We start from the raw sequence: 22,306 nt of genomic DNA on the forward strand, positions 1-22,306 counted from the left end.
ATGACACACACACACCCTACCATGACACACACACACCCCGGGCCACTCGCTTGGCATGTGCGCGCGCACGCGCGCGCGCAGACACACACACACACACACACACACACACACACACACACACACACACCCCCTACTATGATGAGTCTGCACTCTCTTCACCCCATTTGAAGCCTGTGGTGTCTATGACCACTGCTGAAGGTCGAGCAGCGTTCTGGTGTGCCTAAACCCCATTCCAGTGGTTGCTGAAGCAGCATCTTCTGCACAAAGTCCAACAGAAGGGTTCTTATCCCTGTTTGGTATAAGAAATGGATTCTCCACCCACTCCCTGCATGGGCTTTTGCTCCTCTCTTTGGCCCATTTCCCCAGCGTCTACTGGCATCAGGGTTGGCAGGGGCGCAGGCACTCGACAGAGCATACCCTGCAAAACCTCAGTGTCAGGGCCCCCCTTCCAGCTCCAGACAAAAGGTCATGAGTCCTGGCCGCAACGGGCCTGTGGCCCCAGTTCAGTGGAGAAGAAAGTCAGTGATTGGAGAAGCAGCCTCAGGACGCTGAGAAAGGAAAGTGGCAACCATGAGAAAGAAAGGAGAGCCAAGAAGCATCCTGGTTCTTGGACATCCTCCTTGGGCACCCTGAAGGGTGACGATCCTGCCAGAGACGCTCTGTCTACAACTGATGACCTACTAAGGTCTGGGGTTAATTGCTCAAAGGAGCCAGTGTTCACAGAGCCACCTCTGCCCTAACCCTTGCTCGGAGCTCTCCAAGTATGACCCACAAAGGGGTGATGGGGGGACTCTTAACATCAACAAAGCAACCAGAAAGACATCAGGCCTCCCACACTCAGGCTGCAGGCCCACTTTCTTGGTCCTTATCAGCTTTAATATTTATTAATGATGACGTAAGGAGCCTGAGCCAACTGTAAAGGCCATTAACTTGCAATCTGGGCAGGAAATGGCACTCACCACTTTGGGTAAGAGCTGTTCTGACTGTAGGGGCCCCTATTTGTTGTCCTAACCCAGAAGCAGCCCTGGGCTGCCAGGATGCTGCATGGAATACCAAAGAGTTCACACCAGGGAGTAAGCAATAGCTGCCCCTGGAGTCTCCTAGGGGGTGGCACTTAGAATAAGGGAAGAGGATTTGCTGGTCACTGTTTGCAGATGTGGGTCTCTATGGTGAGTTCAAGCCTGAGGACAGAGGTGTCTTGAGAAATGTCCTTGCACATTGGGCTTCAAACTCCTTTTCTGGGAATCCAGCTTTGCCTGAAAGCAGAAATATACACCAGCCCCAAAGCCAATTCTGTTTTCAGATTGGTTGCTCTGGAAAGGAAGTCTGGGGTGAGGGGCATTTTACCTGCACAGCGGCAGACCCTGCCTTTCCTCATCACTGACCCCTGACCCCATCTCCATGGTAGACCTCAGCCATGTCAGTTACTGTTCTGGAAGGTGCTGGGCTGGGCCAGAGTTATGTAGGTAAGAAACCTGACCAACCCTGAGCCTCGTCCCTCCCACACCAGTGACACAGTGGTCTCTCTGTGGTGACTGTTCACAGCATAACATTCTGCTTAGCCTCACACTGAAACCATTGCAACTGATGTCAAAACCAGATGAGATCTTACAGGGAGGGAGATGACTGGATGCAGTTTGCCACCTCCTCTGAATAAAAAGCTGTTTGCTCACCCTCAGTGACTAGACTCTCCTGTTTTAAGAGATCCCAGTCCAAACCCTTGGCCAGTGTCCTTCCTGCTGGGTCATCTAAAAGCGCCTCTAGGAAAGCCACTTTTCTTCCGTTCCTGGTGAGGGACATAGTGAGTGTCACACGGCAGCACACTGGCTGTGCCGGACTTTACCACCTCTTGAGATCAGACTCTGTGCTGTGGAGTGACTGACCAAACGATTCTCTATGCCACCACCCTTATGGTATTTCCAGCAGAAGGAACAATCACCTTTCCTTCAGTAAACTTTATTGAGCAACTGCTGTATGCCAGGAAGGTGGGCAACTGGGGCAAGGGTTACCAGGATTGAGGGTTTTTTTCACTTGGACAGCTAGAAAGGCAGAGGATGACAGGTGTCCCACCCATGACTGTCCTGTGAATTAGACACAAAATAACGCTAATTCAAGCTACACACGTGCCTCTGCCAGGGTGTATATCCAGTTGGGGTGACAGCCTTTGAGAGAGGGGCTGGATGTACTGAACAGACCAGCCAACTCCTCAGACAGAGCCCCTTGCCTACCCCCAGCACAGGATACTTTAAGAAGCTTATTGGCATAAAGAAAAAAGGATTCAGGGACCACCGTGTTCTCTTGTAATCAAAGTTTAATTGAAAGCATATTGATCATTTGAACAAATCTCTGGAGGGCAGAACGAGGAGGAGAAGGCCTTGGTTAACAGAAGCAGCCTTGGGCTGCCAGGATGGTGGATGGAACACCAGGGAGTTCACACCAGGGAGGAAGTGATGCCTGCACCTGGAGTCTCCTAGGGGGCGACAGTTGGAATAAGGGAAGAGGATTTGCTGGTCACCATTTGCTGACCTGGGTGTCTATGGTGAGTTCAGGCCTGAGGACAAAGGTGTCTCTGGGGTGTCTGCAAAACCATGTGGCCTTTAAGGAATGTCCTTGCACATAGGTTTCAAACTGCTTGGAGCACCAGGAGAGGGATTCCCTGGATTTCAGGCATAGAGGAGAATGGAGGCAACAGAAAGGAGGAGAATGCACTTCCAGCAGGCCCAGCCCAGTGCTGGGAAAGTACTCCAGTTGGCAGGTGCCTTCAGGGCTAGCAAACCCATGGCCTGAAGATATGGCGGCTTCTTAAGGGGCGCCAGCAGGTGGCAGCGCTAGGCTGCCCATGGCCTGCTGCTCCAGGGAGAGAATCTATGTCTTTGAAGTCTATGGATTTGAATTGAGACAATGGTGGCCCTGATTTTTGAGGCCATTACTCAGGAAAGAGATGGGATTCTGTGGCCTAGACTGGGTGTTTCTAGCTATAAAAGAGGTGACCCTGTGACAGCACAGGAACTGGCCTTGTGGGTCTGGCTGCTTATGGTTGTGTTGGCCTTATCTTTGACCTACTCGCTCTCGAATCTGTCCTCATATAAGTCATCAAATTTAATCATCCATAATCTGAAAGCTAAGCACAAGTAGGAAATGCTGAAATGCTCAACTAAGGCTCCACAGCATCAGACAAGGCTACTTGGTGATGAGAACAATCTTTTGAGCATTAATCTCTTTCACTTGTTTGGAACTAAACTTGACGATAAATTTTTTGGGTCCAGTTTTCACCGGGGTGCATTTTATTTGGTATTCGATGGTCTCACCAGGCTGCACCATCCTGGAAAATTCAAAGACACAGACATACAATCAATCAAGGATGTTATGGGAAGAGGGAGAAAACGAGTTGAATGAGAAGCCAGGAAGCTGAGCCTTAGCTCAGTCTCTTTGAAAAGTCCTGGCCATTCCCGGGCATGGCAACAGTGGGCCTGCACCCTGGGTGCTGCCGTCAGTTTTCTGAGCTGTAAAGCAAGAAGGTTGAAACAGCTGGTTTCCAGCAGCTCTTCCAACTCTGACATTTCACAAACCTTCCCTGGAGTCTTGCCTGGCTTTACTATGGATGTTCTTGTTTCATGGGTATTAGCAACAGTTATCTATTACATGAAATCTAAGAGGAACATGTATTTTATGATGAATCCCTGTGAAAGGAATTGTCTAGCCCCTCACTACCCGAAGTGTGTTCTGGGGCCCAGTAATACTAGCATCACCCAGGAGCTTATAGGAAACAGAATCTAAGGCTCCACCCTAGAACTGCTGAGTCAGAATCTACACTGTAACAATACTCCCCAGATAACGTTAAAATGTGAGAAATCCTGGTCTAAGGAAAATAGGAGTCTACTGGTTTTTACTTGGAAGATTCAGACATCCTCAAAGAGACCATCATACCTCTCAGAAACAAAACATTCGAGTTCAGTAAAGTTTTTTTTGCTGGATATATCAGCATGCCAAAGATCAATTTCCATATAGTCCAGCAAACAATTAGAAACTATGAAAAATATTCTATTCATAAAAGCTATAATATTGATGCACCTTGGAATTAATCCAACTAAGAACGTGCAAGTTATATATAAAGAAAATATGGCTTTTCTAAAGGTGATAAAGACTTGAAAAAAATAGGAAAATCTCATATTCCTAGATGGTAAAACTCAACACTTGATCTTAGCCAAAAGGCTAAGAAGCGATCCTAAATGGTAAGACTCAATATTGCCATTTGGCACAATTCTCCCCAAAATAAATTGTTAAATTCAACACAGTATCAATCTAAATCCCAACTGTTTTTAAATTATGTGAGAAGATGATTCTAAAAGTTTTATAGACAAAAATGGGGGAATGGGATTTGCCTAATACATATCAATATGTAAATATGATAATCATATAAAATTATTGGGCCGGGCGCGGTGGCTCAAGCCTGTAATCCCAGCACTTTGGGAGGCCGAGGTGGGTGGATCACGAGGTCAAGAGATCGAGACCATCCTGGTCAACAAGGTGAAACCCCGTCTCTACTAAAAATACAAAAATTAGCTGGGCATGATGGTGCATGCCTGTAGTCCCAGCTACTCGGGAGGCTGAGGCTGGAGAATTGCCTGAACCCAGGAGGCAGAGGTTGTGGTGAGCCGAGATCGCGCCATTGCACTCCAGCCTGGGCAACAACAGCAAAACTCCGTCTCAAAAAAAAAAAAATTATTATAGAACAATAATTTAGTATAATGTTGTATTAGAAGAAGACAAATGAAATAGCAATTAAAGAGTCCAGAGACCCAGATATATGTGGAAATTGACAGCATAATAAAGGCAGTGTTTCAAAGGACTAGGAAAACCACAAAGTTGGAACTCCACATCACTCCACACCCAAAAAAAATTCCAGGTAAATCCCTAATTGTGTAAAGCTGGAAATTCTAGAAAAAGCATAAGAGAATATTTCTATGCTCCTAGAATGACATGAAATTCAGTGTCATAAAGGAAAATATTGAAAAATTTGGCTACATTAAAATTTTAAAGTTCTAATGGTGAAAGACATGTTAGTGTTTAAAAAAATACAGACTGCCCAGTCAGGGTGGCTCATGCCTGTAATCCCGGCACTTTGGGAGGCTGAGGCGGGCAGATCACCTGAGGTCAGGAGTTTGAGACCAGGCTGGCCTACATGGGGAAACCCCGCTTCTACTAAAAACACAAAAATTATCCAGGTGTGGTGGCACATGCCTGTAATCAAGGCTACTTGAAAGGTCAAGGCAGGGGAATCTGGAAGATGGATGGAGGTTGCAGTGAGACAAGATCGTGTCACTGCACTCTAGCCTGTGCGACAAAGTGAGATTCCCTCTCAAAATTAATTTAACTTTTAAAAAATTTTTAAATACAAACTCTTATAAATAATTCACAGCACATAATACTCTTTACTGTGTAAAGACACCATACTAATATGAAAAAATAAATGACTTGGTAGAAAAATGGACAATTTTTCAATTAATGTAAGAAATATTCAGCCTCACAAATAGAGATGCAAAGTAAAGCAATGAGATTACTTAACCACTAGATTGGCAAGAATCAAGGTCTGTTGGTAGAGCATAAATTGATGCAATCTTTTCTGAAAGTAATTTGGCACCAAAAAATGTGTCTACATTTTGACCCTATGACCCCATACTGGGAATTCACATCTCAGGAATATGCACATATATGCAAGATGTATGTCCAAAAGTGTATTTCGGTTTGTAAGAATACCTCAGGAAGACTCACCTATGGTCAGAGGTCTGTGGTGAGGAGATGCCCAGGCTTTCCAAAGAGAACTTGACATCAGTCAAAGGGATGGCCAGGGTATTCTTGAAGATACAATTACAGACAAGTAGCTGGCCAACTCTGCCTGTGTTAGGCAACTGTAGTAGGGTAGGGAGGAGAGATGGGGAGAGATGCATGAACCAACCAGGGACCCTTAGGGTTCTTAGGGGCCCCATCCCACTCCATGGCCAACTTCCGGGCAAGAGGAGCCCTTGATGGCCTGCAGGAAGCTCACCTCTATAGAGAACTCAGGGTACTGGAAAGACAGGAATACTTCGGAGGCCATGATTTCCTTAGACTCCACAATTTCCGCAATGAAGAAACCTCTGATAACTGGCTCATCATCGAATATAGCCAGGCTGTTGATGTAGGTCTTGGAGTCCAAGGTCAGAGTCACTTCCGATACTGCCAAAGAGCCAGGGTGGAGGAGAGAGGTCATGCATCATAGCCCCCCAATAGGAGGTTTCCTTATCAAGCACAGAATTAGATTAACTTTGTATGAATTGAGCTGGTTAACCTTGGACATGTCCCATAGTCTCTTTAGAAAACAAGATGTTGGGCTCAAGATGGAACAATAATTGGCCATGTTCTCCAGGCTTCCATCCTGAGTCCATGACAGACATTACCCGTTGTCATCAGGACATCCCACTTGTTCTCAACACTGTGCCCTGGGCACTGATAACCATTGATTTGACTGGGCATTTAAGAAAAAACTTCAGCCACCATAGAAGACTTCTCATGACACTTAGCACCCGTAATTTCTAACCCTATGATAGACCCAGGCTCCTAGTCCAGTGGTCTCTTTGGCCCATGTTTCCTCTGTGGCTTTCCTGTGACTATCATAGGTAGGTACTCAATAAATGTGTGTTTGTGTTTACTCACACACAAAAGTTTGTTAAAGTATGGAAGTCATCCACAGAGGAGAGAGGGATTCCAGATTGTGGGGACCCTGAGCTCACTTGAGGGCTCTCCTGCCCCTGGTTCTGGTACCTTGACCTTGGATCTGCGAGGTCTTCTTGAGGGTACACAGTTTTGCCACCCTCTTGCCAGTGTACAACTGTAGTTCAAAGGAGCCCGAGATGTTGACATTCTGTAGGGCAGCTGTCTTCCTTTTGAGAATCACAGTGAAATTAACAGGGTTTCCCAGCAGCGCATCTTCTGACTGCACCGACATGTGAAGAAAGTTCTCTTTTACTGGTCGTCTGTGCTCCCTCTCAGAATTGAGAAGGAGGAAGGCATGATCCATGACCTGCCTCTCCTCAGGGGAGCCTGAAAGAGACACAAAGGCAGCTTCCTTCAGATGCTCCTCCAAGGGCCAAATGTCCCAAGCACCACTGTGGCAGAAGGAGCCCATCTGTGTGGTCAGGACTGCAGAGACATCCGAGGAACCCAGGAGCTATAGATTCACACAGAGGAGCATTCAAATCCCCATTCCTAAGTAAAAGCACATTCTGACGTCAGTGGAAATGGCAGAATAAAGACCTCCAAAAATGTGTTCTCCATAAAAGCAGTGAGAACACTGGTAAACATCAAATCAGCCTGGCTCGGTGGCTCACACCTGTAATCCTAGAACTTTGGGATGCTGAGGCGGGGCAGATCATGAGGTCAAGAGTTCAAGACCAGCCTGGCCAACATAATGAAACCCCATCTCTACTAAAAATACAAAAAATCATCTGGGCATGGTGGTGGGTGCCCATAATCCCAGCCACTCAAGGGGCTGAGGCAGGAGAATTGCGTGTACCGGAAGGTGGAGGTTGCAGTGAGCCAAGATCACACCATTGCAATCCAGCCCAGGTGACAGTGCGAGACTCTGACTCAAAAAAAAAAAAAAAAATTATCAAATCAACTTTTTCAGAACTCTTGAAATTAATTAAAGGCTTATAATAATCTAAGGAGCATTTATTCAAGAAAAACAGCACAATCTCAGTAAGAACAGTTTTGTGGCATTCTGATTCCCATCTCCCCTTCTTTCTAGCTCCATAGTAGCCTCGAAAACCAGCAGCCCCAAATCACAGCCACCTCTGGAGGGGACAGAATGGTTTTAGAATTCCCTGAAAGCCCCACTATCAGAGAATTGTTGTTACTTGACTTGACTGTGATTCCCTGGAAATCCTCCTTCACAGAGTTTGTCCTCATTGACCTGACTCAGAGCTCCCTCATTACCAACAGCCTTTTTCCTGGAACATTTGTTAAGGCAAACAAAGCAAACAACCTGCAACAACTGTTTACAATTGCAGTTTCCTAAGGCAATGATAACAGTTGAGGGGAAAAGAAGCTGATCAAAAAAATTTCTTGTTTGAGATGGAGTCTTGCTGTGTCTCCCAGGCTGGAGTGCAATGGCGCAATCTCGGCTCACTGCAACCTCCACTTCCTGGGTTCAAGCAATTCTCCTGCCTCAGCCTCTTGAGTAGCTAGGATTACAGGTGACAGCCACCATGCCCAGCTAATTTTTGTATTTTTTAGTAGAGACGGGTTTTTGCCATGTTGGCCAGGTGGTCTCGAACTCCTGACCTCAGGTGATCCACCCGCCTTGGCCTCCCAAAGTGCTGGGATTACAGGCATGAGCCACCATGCCTGGTGCAAAAATCTTAAAAGGAAAATCTGAGGAGCAAAATGTCTATGGGGCTTTGAAAAGCTCAGATTCCTGAAAATGTAGGGTCTGAGAAAGCTCTAATAAGGCTCTAAGCTCTTACCTCTAACTGACCCTGAGGCTCTGCACAAGAAAGAAGTGAAGGTAGAACTGTAAATTGCCTGTCGGAGCATTGGATGTGTACCCCAGCTTGTACACAAAGTCCCTTGCCAAAGGCCAGGGGTCTTACCGATTCAAGGAATTTAAGACAATATCTGTCCAGTCATTAGCTGACCACTCAGCAAACAGCAGAGAATTCAGTGGTCGTGCACAAGAAAAATTACAGACTTTCTGGAATAACGTCAGGGAAGTCATTAAACAAATAGCAACAACAACAAACCCGGGGTGGGGGAAGGGATCTGATTTCCAGAGTTACCGTATTATATTCTTTAACATGTCCAATTTTCAACAAAAACATTTCAAGACACACGAACAAACTACGGGCCATACATGGTGGTGGGGGAGGGGGCTTGGGGGGGTCAATAGAAACGGTTCCTAAGGAAGCCCAGACACTGAACCCACTAGACAGAGACTTTAAATTAGCTATTTTAAATATATTCAAAGAACTAAAGGAAGGTGTGAGAACCAATGGCTTGCCAAACAGAGAATATCAAGAGAGAGATTAAAATTATTTTTTAAAAAGGACCAAATATAAATTCTGGAGTTGAAAAGTACAGTAATAGCAGATTAGAGCTTGCAGAAAAATCAGCAAACTTGAAGACAGCTCAATTAAGATTATCCAGCCTGAGAAACAGAAAGGAAAAAGAATGAGGAAAAATGAACAGAGCCTCAGAGACCTGAGGGACACCAAGTGTGGCAGTTGACAGATACCACTGGCCTCCTCTCTATCCTATCCTTTCCTCCCTGATACTTCTGCCACCCTGCCCCCCCCAAAAAAAAAATTCTTCCTGACCTAATTGCTTTTAATCGAGTTTGCTCATTTTCAAGACAAGCTTGGGGATAAGATTTTATTTCAGAGATGGCAGCTGTGGGACAGGAATTTCTGAGCTTGGTTACAGAGCTCTCCATCCACATTCACTCTGAACCCGAACAGACTTCAGAGTGGAGAGATCCATTTTGTCCTGATCTGCCTTGGTAGCCATTGCTTGACTCATTTATATGGAAGAAATATTTATTGCAGACCTACTTTGTGCAAGATTCTACCCAAGATCACAATCAGCCCAGGGGTCCAAACTGACCTTTTGTCACTACACTGCAGTGGAGGGTGGAAAAAGCCCCAGCCACCCCCATACAATTATAACCCGTATGATCTGCCATCCCCCAGCACATGAAATTGCTCCCTCATCCATGAGCCCTACTTCCTGCCTTCCTCTTACCACATCCCATCCTCGGCTTGCCCCTGTCTAGACTCTTGCATCCTTTGAGGATGCTGTATGGAGTTGTCTTCCTTTCATTAGCACTTGGCACAAGAGCCACAGCCACAGGGGAAATGGGCCACAGGGGAAAACCAATTCTGTCAGATTGAGGAACATCAAGAACAGAGGCAGCATATGAGCAACGGGGGCCTGTGGATAGTAGAGATTGCAAAAGAGACAGTTCAGGTGGGGAAAGCATAAGCAGAGGTCTGGCCAGCAGCAAAAGCAGCCAGCCGTTCCAGGCAGCATGGCTAGGGGATGAACTTAAACTCAGGAAGGGAGCCAGAGGCCAGCTCTGCAGGGCCCAGAAGGCCAGGCTGAGAAGATATCTAATTTGCTGGGCACTGCAAAGCATGGACCGTCTTAGCAAAGTGAGTGAGCTCCTCAAACAATGCAAAGGCCTCATTTAGGATTTGTTTTTCCTTTTCTTGAGACGGGGTCTTGCGCTGTCACCTAGGCTGAAGTGCAGTGGTGTGGTCACAGCTCACTGCAACCTCAACCTCCCTGGCTCAAGCAGTCCTCCCACCTTAGCCTCCTGAGTAGCTGGGACCACAGGCACATGCCACCACACCCAGCTAATTTTTTTTGGTAGGGACGGGGTTTCACCATGTTGCTCAGGCCCACCCCCGATACTGACTATTTTCATGGTCTGGGTGACTCAGGGGCTGGGTTAGAAGGAGCGCTGTGATGCTGGTCACCTTCTGGGTACTTGTACTCGTAGGTGATATCTCTCCGCCTCTCTTGTCCCACTGCTTTGGTGCTGATGTTTTTCCCGATGCTTGCGGTCTCCATTGATATTAAGTGTAACTCTTCCTGCCCATTCACCGTCTTCACCAACCAGATGAGCTTGTCACCATTCACTTCTGAGAAGACGAATCTGGTGTCATAGACTATAAAGATGTCACCTTTGTGGATGGCAGCCACTGGCGATGGCCCACAGCAGAAGACACCTGAGGGGAAGCCAAGGGTGGTGACTCTCACTGGGATTCCCCAGCTCACCTAGCCTGGACCCAGTGGCAGCAATGAATCTCAAACTCAAACAGGACTGGAAAGCAAGCTTTGCCCAAGAAGCACCTGGGTGCTCATTTCCTAGGCTGTCCTTAACTATCCTGTAAAGAGGGGCACATCTTAGCTTTGACTTGAAGAGTGTCAGGAATCCTCTGTCTCAGTAATAGGAAGTCACACTGCCTATTAAACTCATCCCAGCACATGAGTTCCCAGTACAGCACAGAGACACACAGTCTGGGTCTGATTCCTGGGATCGCGCCTTGGAGCTATGTGACCTTGTGCCAGTCACTTCAGCTCTCTGTGGCTCCATTTCCTAGAAAACTGGGGATAAACACAGCACTTCCCTCCTAAGGCTATTGCAAAGATTAAATGAAATAATCCAGGCAAAGTACTTAGCACTGTGCCTAAAACAAATGCAACCTGTTGCTATGGATCTGAGCTATTAAGAACATTTCCATTCTAAGAGCTCTCTTTTTAATTTCTAGCCTGTGGATAGAGAGGTCTCCTTATTAGTCATTGACAACTTGGTAAAAATCAGTCCTCTGCCTCTCAGGCAGATAGTGGCACTGGGCTATTCACTGCCTGGTTGCCATAGTTACTGTCCCACATCAGCAAATGCTACTTGGACTCCGTGGATGGAAAAAGCCCTTAACGTTGCACTGCTGAGAATCTTCCTGCAGAGTGTAGGGGAGTGCAGCTGTGTCACCTGCTCCTCCCACCTCTGGAGGCCACCTCCCACCACACTCACCCCCGATCATAAAGGCAATGCCTGATCTCTGGAGAAATGTGGAAGCTGTTTTCACTTTTAACAGCACTTTTTGCCTTCAGGGCCATGTGAACTCACACTGCAGCTGGAGGAATCAGGAGTCCCACACTGAGGGGTGTGGGGTCCGAGGAGTATGTTTAAGTTTTAACCTGAATGCCTTTGTGGAGCTGTATGCTCCTGTCTCTGGGTCCCCACCTTCCCAATCAGACAGCCCTGTTCACTCTCTGGCCCTGTGGACAGGTGAATATGCTATTCCCGGGATGAGGTGCACAGACAAACTGAGGCTCATTCCTAGAAGAACCTTGAGAAATATCTACTTCAGGGTCTGCAGGAGGGAGGCAGAGGTGTCAGGGAGCCAGGGGCAGGCTGTTCCTGGGAACACCAGCTGGAGCAGTTCTGCTTTACATTATGAGGTGTTACATGAAGTTTCTTTCTGAAGGGTCAGACTGCTTTAAAAAAAAAAAAAAAAAAAGTTTGAGGCTGGGTGCAGTGGCTCATGCCTGTAATCCCAGCACTTTGGGAGGCCAAGGCAGGTGGATCACCAGAAGTCAGGTGGTTGAGACCAGCCTGGCCAACATGGTGAAACCCTGTCTCTACTAAAAATACAAAAAATTATCCAGATGTGGTAGCAGGAGCCTTCAATCCTAGCTACTCGGGAGGCTGAGACAGGAGAATCCTGAACTTGAACCCAGAAGGCAAAGGTTGCCATGAGCCAAGATAGCACCATTGCACTCCAGCCTGGGCAACAAGGGTGAAACTCCATCTCAAAAAAATAAAAAATAAAGGCCAGGCATAGTGGCTCATGCCTGTAATCCCAACCGTTTAGGAGGCCATGGCAGGTGGATCACCTGAGGTCAGGAGTTCGAGACCAGCCTGACCAATATAGTGAAACCCCATCTCTACTAAAAATACAAAAATTAGCCAGGCACAGTGGCGTGCACCTGTAGTCCCAGCTAATCAGGGGACTGAGATAGAAGAATTGCTTGGACTTGATGGCATGCACCTGTAGTCCCAGCTACTTAGGAGGCTGAGATAGAAGAATTGCTTGAACCTGGGAGGTTGTAGTGACCCGAGATCACACCACTATACTCCAGCCTGGGCGACAGAGCAAGACTCTGTCTCAAAATAAGTAAATAAATACAAATTTTTTTAAAGTTTGAGAACTATTGAGCTAATCTATTTTCCCTTTACTGGGCTGATTTTGTCTTTATTACTAGGACTTGCAATTTAAAATAAAGATAACTTGATTCCATAGATTTTTCCATGTAACCTCAGACCAGCCCCTTGCCTCTGTTTCTCCAGCTGTACAAAGACAGCCCCTAAGGTCCTTCCAGCTATGAGGAGCCGCTGTCTTACCCGGGGGGTTGGTAACCCATAACTAACTGAGAGAAGCATCCCCATTATGTCCGAGTTGGGCTGAATCCTGGTCCAGCCTCATGGATCTGTGTGACCTCAGGCAACTCACTTCACCTCCCTGAGCCTCAGTTTCTTCATTTGTGAAATGAGGATAATGACAACCTACTTTGAAAGGTTAGTTGTGAGTGAACGAATCACGTAGGTACTGCGCGTGGCATGCAGTAGGGAACCCTTAAGATCCACCATCTCCTTGCTGTTAATAGTACTGTCATTGGCATTATCTTCATAAAAATAGCCAGCAAACTAAAGCCCCTGCTCAGGGGGAATAGCAGGAAGGACTGACTGCTTTTTGTTTTGGGAAAATTTTATTAAAACTTTCTCCACCTGCTTGGCTGCATACCCAAGGCCCACAGAACCCTGGGCCAGGTCAGGAGAGCAACACAGATGCCCAGCGCCTTCCTGCCGCCCACTCACCCTGGCTGCGCTCCTGCGGCGTGCCGTCCACAACCTGCCAGCCGTCGTAACCCTTGGGCAGATCTGGTCGCTTCATCCAGGCATCCGTCCACACATGGAAATTCCTGCCGCAAAATGGGAGCAGGCCCCACCCCAGACCACCCCCAAACCCAGTTAGAGATAAACACGTCAAAATTGCCAGAGACATTTTCATCACTGGGGACCCACTGAGGTTGTTCTCAGGGGCTGGAGAACGTTTGTCAACACTGGTAAGGAAGGGGCCACTGCTGAGTCCCATCTGCCTCTCAGAAAGCCTCCCAAGGCACAGAGGTGGGTGCAGTGGGCAGGGCTGTTGGAACCTCATGAGACCCTCACCCTGCCTATGGATCTCAAAGAGCCTGGGAGTCTGCACCCCTAGACGTGGTGAACTCAAGGCAAAACTAAATCTTATTTGTCTTGACATCTGCAGTGTTTGAAGCATAACAGACACCTAATAAATTTTTGCTGAATGAATGGGTGAAATAACAGTTGGAATCTTTTACTAGGCTGTGACTGCACACCAGTAAAAGATTGCAACTGTTATTTCATTCGCTCAATGAATGTATTCAGTCCGCTGGGATTCTGATTTGGTTGATCAGCAACTCTGTAACTGGCCAGTCTCTGAACTCTCATATTAAATCTTGCTATTTTTAAGCTGGTGCTCTTGATTTTCTAGGTACACAATGAACAGTTGTCCCTCGGTATCCACAAGGGATTCATTCGTTTCAGGACCCCTGAGTAAACCCCAAATCCATACACACTCAAGTCCTGCAGTCGGCCCTGTGGAACGTGCATGTAGGAAAAGTCAGGTCTCAGTATAGGCAGGCTTCACCTCCCACAAATACACCTGTACTTGGTTGAAAAAAATCTGCATATGAGTGAACTGCACAGTTCAAACCCATGCTGTTGAAGGGTCAACTGTATATCATCTACAAATAATACTGGTTAGTGCCTCCTTTCCAGAAGTTTCAAGGCTTTCTGTTTTCTCTTGCCTTGGTACATGAACTAGAATCTCAGCAGTATTTAAATAAAAGCTGTGAGGCTCCAACTTCAACTAAAATGCCTCAGGAATTTATCATCAGGCTCTGACCTTCCCACCTGGTCCACTCCCTCTGCAACTTCTCATTCTCCCTTTTCTATCTTGTGGTCACTTTTCAAGGGGCCCATGTGCTCTGGATCAGAGAACAAAGTAAATAAGCTTCATTCTGGCCAGTGGGTACCAGTTACATCAAACTTTTCAAACAGTGGTATATATCCAATCTCCTGGGCCAAGTGCTAACATGAACTTCAGATTCCTGGCCCTTCCCCTGTAGAGGCAAAGGCTCCAGTACAGGGATCTGCTTTTTTTTTTGAGCGATCTCGCTCTGTTGTCAGGCTGGAGTGCAGTGGCATGATCTCGGCCCACTACAACCTCTGCCTCCCAGGTTCAAGTGATTCTCCTGCCTCAGCCTCCCAAGTAGCTGGGATTACAGGCATGCATGCCACGCCCAGCTAATTTTTGTATTTTAGTAGAGATGGGGTTTCACCATGTTGGCCAGAATAGTTTCAATCTCCTGACCTGGTGATCCACCCACCTCGGCCTCCCAAAGTTCTGGGATTACTGGCATGAGCCACCATACCTGGCCAGGAATCTGCATTTTTTAACAATCACCCCTCAGGTGATTCCAGCACAGATTGTCCAAGGCCAAATGTTGGAAAATACTGAATTTCAGGGGCAGTGAGCATTGGCCTGCAAATTGAATCAGTCTCGGAGGGAGGTTGAAGGGCCCCATTGCTCAGCAGAGTCTCTGGGTTGGTAGGGCCTGGAGATTGGGCTTGGGCTAGAAAACTCCTGGGATGCCAGGCATGGTGGCTTGTGCTTGGAATTACAGATACTTGGGAGGCTGGGGCAGGAGGACTGCTTGACACCAGGAGTTCAAGACCAGCCTGGGCAACCTAACAAGACCCTGTTTCTAAAAAGATAAAAGAAAATTCCTGGGAGAAGGACGGAGGGTGGGTTGAGAAGGAGTGACCCTACCAGACAGAGTCGTACGACATCTTGGTGAGTTTCTCGCCCTTCTCATTCACATATGTATCCACTGTGAGGTTCTTTTCTGTGTCGTGAGCGGAATTGAAGGCTGTCACGCTGCGTGCTGGGATGCCCAATGCTCTCAACACTGAAATGACCCAGGGTGGGGTGATTGGCAACTGTGGGGGCTGGGAGTCCCCCCCTTGGTACCTCTGTCCTCAGCCACTGGATCTCCCGCTTACCTGTAGTCAGGACCCCAGCGAATACCCAGCACTGGCCGAAGCACACAGCCTGCTTCGTGTTGTAGTACTGCTGCAGGATCGGGGCGCTGCCTGTCCACCGGTATGGGGCTGTGCCACCTCGGTAATCCCCAGACCAATTTCCAAGGAGCACACCTTTGCCTTTCTCAACACTCATCTGCCACACACGTAGAGGTGGGGTCAGTGTCCACCCCTCAGAAGAACAAGGTGCTGCCAGCCCAGCTTGGCCACCCAGCCCCCAAAGTGGACACCTCACCGTGTCTCAGAGCACCTGGAGCACATGGGGCTATCCAGGACAGGTGGAGTGCCCAGAAGGGCCAAGGAGCATGCCAGCTGTGCGAGTGACCAGGGAGGATGCTCACACTCTGTGCCTCAGTTTCCTCCCTTGTAAAATGATGATCATTACAACACCTACCTTTAGGCTGGTTTTGTTTGTTTTTTGAGAGAGGATCTTGCTGTGTAGCCCAGGCTGGAGTGCAGTGAGGTGAGCTCGGCTCACTGCAGCCTCAACTTCCTGGGCTCAGGTGATCCTCCTGCCTCAGCCCCCCAAGTAACTGGGACTACAGGCACACACCACCACACTTGACTAATTTTTGTAGTTTTTCATAGAGATGGGGTTTCACCATGCTGGCCAGGTTGGTCTCAAACTCCTGAGCTCAAGCCGTCCACCTGTCTCGGCCTCCCAAAGTGCTGGGATTATAGGTGTGAGCCACTATGCCTGGCCCCTTTAGGTTGTTTTGAGGATGACCTGGCTGAGGCCTATGCCTGTTCTGGCATCTTCCATTTTTAAACTGTCAGTGGTCTGCACCTCTTTTAACCCCTAAGGAACCCTGTCTGGACAATCCTTTCCACCTTATTAAAACCAGAGAGAAGGCAAAGGCACGTGAGTTCACCTTTGAAAGCACTTAATGGAATCTCTACAGAAGGTTGTATAAGCAGGTGCAGAGGAGCCCTCTGAAAACATGAAAGGTGACACAGTCACAAATCTTTGATCTGGGGGTGGCCTGGCTTGGACTACACCCACCCATCCCCTCCTGGCCTGCACACGAATAGTCTTTGAAAACCCCATTATGCCTTGTGAAAAGCACGATTATACTGCCTCATGTTTCCCAGGATGTTAAAGATGGCCATGTGTTAAACTGAAACTCTTACGGTATGCTACACTTTCTGAATCCTGTTTGGGGATTTGTTCAGTTTTAATCTACAAGAAGTCTCAAACAATGGTGTGACCTGGGCCTCCCGTGGCCTCTCAGGTCATGTGGCTGGACAAGCCTCTTCATTCATCAAAATCGGAGAGAGAGCAGAGGCCACCCCCAGACTCAAGAGCGGTCAGACGGAATGAAAACAGATGAAAGGGAGACAGGCAAGGGTCCTAGGCAAAGCAGGACACACACCTCCCATCTTAACTGTCACCTAGCCTCTGCTCTGGTCCGGCTGCTGCATTCTACTGCGAAATTGAGTGACCGCAGCCTGTCGGTGCCTGCTAGACCCAAGCCGTCTATAGCGCAGTGTTGGGGAGGGAGGAGACAGAAAAGGAAGGGGAGTGACGCTGAGCCCAAGGACATCGGGACTTTCAAAACCCCTGATGCACAAAGCTCTGTCACCCTGCAGAATGAAGCACAGTCCTGTGCCCAGGTGTGGTAGATAGTCACCGGGGTAGACAGTCACCCCAGTAATCCCCTCCCCTAGACCCAGCAACTCACTTCTGACCAACAGAATGCAGCAAAAGTGATGGCTGTCACTTCTGAAATGAGGTGACAAAGGCTGTGGCTTCCAGCCTGGCCACACCCTCTCTTACTTGCTCACTCTGATGGACGCTGGCTGCCATGCTGAGCTTCCCTGACCTGAGGCTGCCCGCAGCCAGGTGAGTGAGCCTGAAAGTAGATCCTCCCCCAGAGATCTTGAGCCAGAACATTCAGCTAAACCACACCTGGATTCCTGACCCACAGACATGGGAGCTAACAGAGGTTTGTTGTTTCGGCCACTGTGTCTTGGGGTAACTTGTTACTCAGCAATGGATAACGAACACACTCACTGCTGCGCCGACTTCCCTGTCTGGTGTGGGGGTCATCTTTAGGCAGCCCTGTCAGAAGCTCTGCCTGCTAGTCAAATTCCCAGATCCGAGAGGCCCAGCGATGGCCACGGACTTCTAGGGGGAAAGGAGCAATCTTTATAGGGAATCTGGGAAGGGGGAAGGGCCTCTGAAGCAGGCAGGGGTTCTCAGACTCCCGAGCATGGAAGCTAAAGTGCAGTAACCTAATTCTGGAAGTGACTCCTGCAACACCTTGGCGTTCTGAAGTGCCTGAGGAGGTGGCTGCGAGGGCATTGCACTGGAGTGCTCTCCTGCACTCCGGTGGTTGAGTCAGGAGAGCTGGCTCAACCACCACTGTGCAGCCCTTGGCCAACTGCCGCTTCTCCCTGGGCTGGTTTCCTCATGGCTGAAACAAGCGGCAGCTTGGCTCACTGCTTCCCAAACCCCAACACTTGTAGGAATTACCTGGGAATGGGCCCACAGCGTGTTAGACCCTGGGCTGGGCACTTGTGTGTTATTGAGACCTCATGGTCACCCAATAGATGAGATAACAGAAGCCCAGAGAGACTTAGAGTCTTGGCCAGTGTCACGGAGCTTGAAAGGAGAGAAGCAGCCAAGTACGTGTGAGTCCTCCTGCACCACCAAAAACTAGGGCCCCTCATGGCAGGTTCTGTCTGCTAATGACTTAGTCTCCTTTACTCGTTCTCTCTCAGCTTCCAGCCTGGCCACCTGCTGGCCTCTGGGCCAGAGAATGAACATACCAGCATGGGGGTAAAGGGGAAAGAGCAGGCACGGTGGAGTCCATGCCTGGGCCCCAGAGGGTCAGCATGAGAGCCCCCAGTAATTTCACCAGCCCCTAAGGTGCAGGGGAACAGGAGCCCTGGCATTTATGAGGCACACCACGTGCAACAGGCTCACAGCCTCGCTACAAGGAGGGCATTTCAAGAGCCCCTGACTTAAGACCAATCTGTCACAGCAGGTCAGCTCACAGACTCGCCTAGAGATGAACATACGTCTGCCACCCACAGATGGCAAGAGTAGCCACTTGTCTGAACTCAGTGGACCTTTGGAGAGCGGTTCTCATTGGCATTGGGAGATCCCTGGGAGTTCCAAGCTCTGTGATCATTTACATAATAATCATTTACATAATAATCTATTTACATAATAATCCCCAGGTCATACTTGCCTTCTTCACTCTCATTCTGTCCTAAGTGTAGAGAGGATGAAAAATTGACATGGTTTCAGGTTCCACATTGCAGGCAACTTTAAGAAGCTGCCACTTATGGAGCCTGAGTATAGTATCTTCCATTACATAAAAAGGCTATGGGAATATTCCTGCCTTTTTAAATCTATGTATCTGTGTGAGGCCAGATGTTCATATATTCCAACTAAAACAATGAACGCAGAAGCAGCTATGAAATCCCAGCTGGCTGGAATTCCAGCAAGTCAGACATTAAAGAGATTTGCAAAAATGGAAAACAATGCCACTCTTCTCACTACATACTTTATGCTTTGAAAAACATTGGCTTTTTAAAATAAAAATACCTTATTTATGTTAACATGTAATGGAATTATCATTCGTTTAAAATAAATAGTTCTAAACTTTTCAGTTTTAATGTCTAATACAGTAAATATTGGTCAATATAAACCACAGAAACACATCTTATTTGGGGTCCTCAATAATTTTTAAAAGCATAGAAGGGTCTTGAGACCAAAATATTTGAGAACTGCTACTCTGAACACACTGACTTCCAAGTGGCCAGGTGGAACAGAGAGACCAACTATCCTGTCTGCCCAAGACCAAGGGGTTTTCTGGGACACAGTATTCTCAGTGCTAAAACCAGGAAAGTCCCAAGTGAACTGGAAATTTGCTCACCATAACTGAAGCTCAGTTTGCAGGTAGGAAGTGGACCTTCCGTATTTATCTCATTTTGCAGACGGGGAAACTGAGGTTCAGACATATGGAGCCACTTACAGCCACAAAAGCTCACTTTGCAGGACCTTCTGTATTAATCTCATTTTGCAGATGGGGAAACTGAGGCTCAGACACGTGAAGCCACTTACAGCAAAGGCCAGCCCCTACGTGGCACGGCTGGGATTCAGACTCAGGTCTGACTTGAAAACCTGCTCTCAGCACAGATTTCAGTAATGTCTATTTCTTAACAGTTTTGAAAGGTTGATTGGCCACGGCACTGTGCTGTACTTCAAAGGCTCACAGTCTAGCTGGGGGAAAACAGAAAACTGCTGAGCAATTGGCAAGTACAAGACAGCATCAAATTGGGGCAAAATTACTCTGACTTCTGTATTATGGAATCTTTTACACGGAGCCCAGGCTTTCCACACCTACCATAGCACACATGGCCCTGCACACCAGCACGGGGTCCCTCCTATCTGTGGGCTTGAGGGAGTTCTCACTCAGCAGGGAGATGCAGCAGTCCAGGACATTTTTCTCAAACTATTTTGGGAAATAAAGAAAGAGGTGGTTAAGACCTTGCCCTGTGGCAGAAACTTAACACATACTGTGTAATTTGCATATCACAGCCACCCTATAGCATAACCCATCTTTCCTGCCTACAGTCTCATAAAATGTCCACCACAGCATTAAAAATTAGAAACATTTAAATGTCTGGCCACAGGGCAATAGCTAAGTAAGTTTATAGAGCAATAGCATGCAGCCACTAAAAGGCAGTACAAGAAGTTTTTTAACCATGGGGAAAATTCCTTTGTAATCAAGTCAAATAAATAAAACAGGCCACGTGTGGTGGCTCACGTCTGTAATCCCAGTACTTTGGGAGGTGATCATCTGAGATTGGGAGTTCAAGACCAGCCTGATCATGGAAAAGCCACCCCTCCATGTGTCTCTCATGGGAGGTCTCGTGGGAGGGCTTCTGCCTAGGACTCCACCCCATCTGTGCAGCCTGGGCAGGTCACCCCTCTCTGGCCAAGTTTCACATGTATGAGACTAGTGTTTGACCTGAGGTTCACAAACCTTTCTCCACAACCTTTACTGGCTACTACCCAACTAAAAGGTTGGTCTAGCAAATGGGGCCTGGTCTAGCCACATGATGACAAATCATTACCTGACCAAAGATCCAGGGTCTGTATTTGATACTTCTGGGAACCCCCACGTAATGGCCGCCCGTGTCGTTGAGGATGTACTCTTTACGCTCCTCCTCGTCAGGCATGAAAACCATGTCCTCTGAAGGAAACCACACATCCACAGAGGTTATGGCACACCCTGGGACAGCGGCACACTTGCCACTGAGGACTATCTGTGCTGGGGGATCTTCAAGGTCTTTGTGAGGGACTTAGAACAGCCAATGCTGCGGGAGGGAGGTGGGCAGGAGGGAATGTATCAAAAGAACTTCCTGAGCCAGCTGTAGGCGACTTCCCCTGGGGAAATCTGGAGCATTTTAAGCATGAGTTAAGAAAAGGATGAATCATAAACCACTGAAAAGAGAGAGTTCATGAGTCCATACAGATGGTAGAGAGAAAGAGATGGATGGGGGTGAAGGGAGGGCTCTGCCTACAGGAAGTGTCAGGCGGTAGCAGGTAAACATGGTGGAGTGCTGGCCTTGGAAAATCACTGTGCAGCCGTCACAGTGAAGAATGGTTGAAGCAAGAACTATCAGTGGATGCTAAATCTAGGGGCGGAGAATTTTGATGAGGATCAGGATATCTGGATGGTCTTAAAATGTGTCCACATAGATTACTCATTACAAAAAATTATAAAGTAACTATATAGCAAAAAAACTGGACAACGCCTTGACCGAATGATCACATTCAACATTCCCAGCAAGGGGCAGGCAGACACTGTGTGCCTCCAGATATGATTTTCTGAGAAGGACATGTCATTTACATGATATTCCGCAAGGACTGCATAACCTGAATCTAAAGATGACAAATCATGAGACCCAAAATGATGAATGATCTGTTAAAAGGGGGACTTCTATTCCTCAAAAACATGTCAAAAAAGACAAAGGCTGAGAAATTGTTCCAGATTAAAGGAGGTAAAGAAACATAACTATATGCAAAATACAATTCTAGACTGGATCCTGTTTTGGAGGGAAAAAAATGTTATAAAGAACATGATAAAATCAACTGACCGGCTGGGCAGGGTGGCTCACACCTGTAATCCCAGAACTATGGAAGGCCAAGGCAGGCGAATCACCTGAGGTCAGGAGTTCGAGACCAGCCTGGCCAACATGGTGAAACCTCATCTCTACTAAAAATACAAAAATTAGCTGGGCGTGGTGGCATGAGCCTGTAATCCCAGCTACTCGGGAGGCTGAGGCAGGAGAATCACCTGAACCCAGGAGACGAGGTTTCAGCGAGCTGAGATGGCACGATTGCACTCCAGCCTGGGCAACAACAGTGAAATTCCATCTCAAAAATAAACAAATAAATGATCAAGTGTCCAAACGGGAATATAGATAGCAGATGACAGTGTTATGCTAACACTTAATTTACTGAAGTTGATAACTGTCCTGTGGTTATATGAGAGAATATCCCTGTTATTAGGGAATATACCTTAAAGGGTTTAGGGGTAAAAAACCAACTTATATGTA

At 47.5% G+C, this 22,306-nt stretch overlaps 1 protein-coding gene across 1 annotated transcript; it reads right to left on the reverse strand.

Annotated features, from left to right (window-relative positions):
- Positions 1–2,573: 2,573 nt before the first annotated feature.
- Positions 2,574–20,937, reverse strand: TGM4 (transglutaminase 4). The gene is made up of 10 exons (XM_032298054.1): positions 20,819–20,937; positions 20,086–20,193; positions 15,689–15,863; positions 15,456–15,594; positions 13,421–13,524; positions 10,515–10,766; positions 6,802–7,080; positions 6,047–6,216; positions 5,773–5,909; positions 2,574–3,322 (listed from the first exon to the last, which is right to left on the reverse strand). Exons 1-10 carry the CDS (start codon positions 20,930–20,932, stop codon positions 3,181–3,183), a joined length of 1,620 nt encoding a protein of 539 aa, XP_032153945.1. The 5' UTR covers positions 20,933–20,937; the 3' UTR covers positions 2,574–3,180.
- Positions 20,938–22,306: the final 1,369 nt, after the last annotated feature.

Source organism: Sapajus apella, unplaced genomic scaffold, assembly GCF_009761245.1.
Source record: "Sapajus apella isolate SASKATOON/1434 unplaced genomic scaffold, GSC_monkey_1.0 scaffold38, whole genome shotgun sequence".
Taxonomy (NCBI): Eukaryota; Metazoa; Chordata; class Mammalia; order Primates; family Cebidae; genus Sapajus; species Sapajus apella.

What these genes read in the sequence shown, in the direction of transcription:
- TGM4 (XM_032298054.1), bottom strand. Translation starts at nt 20,932, where the DNA reads ATGGTTTTCATGCCTGACGAGGAGGAGCGTAAAGAGTACATCCTCAAC. An exon ending in GCCGCAGGAGCGCAGCCAGG is followed by an intron (nt 10,767 to 13,420) that starts GTGAGTGGGCGG and finishes GCTTCCCCTCAG; the next exon opens with GTGTCTTCTGCTGTGGGCCA. An exon ending in CCACAGACCTCTGACCATAG is followed by an intron (nt 3,323 to 5,772) that starts GTGAGTCTTCCT and finishes TGAATTTTCCAG; the next exon opens with GATGGTGCAGCCTGGTGAGA.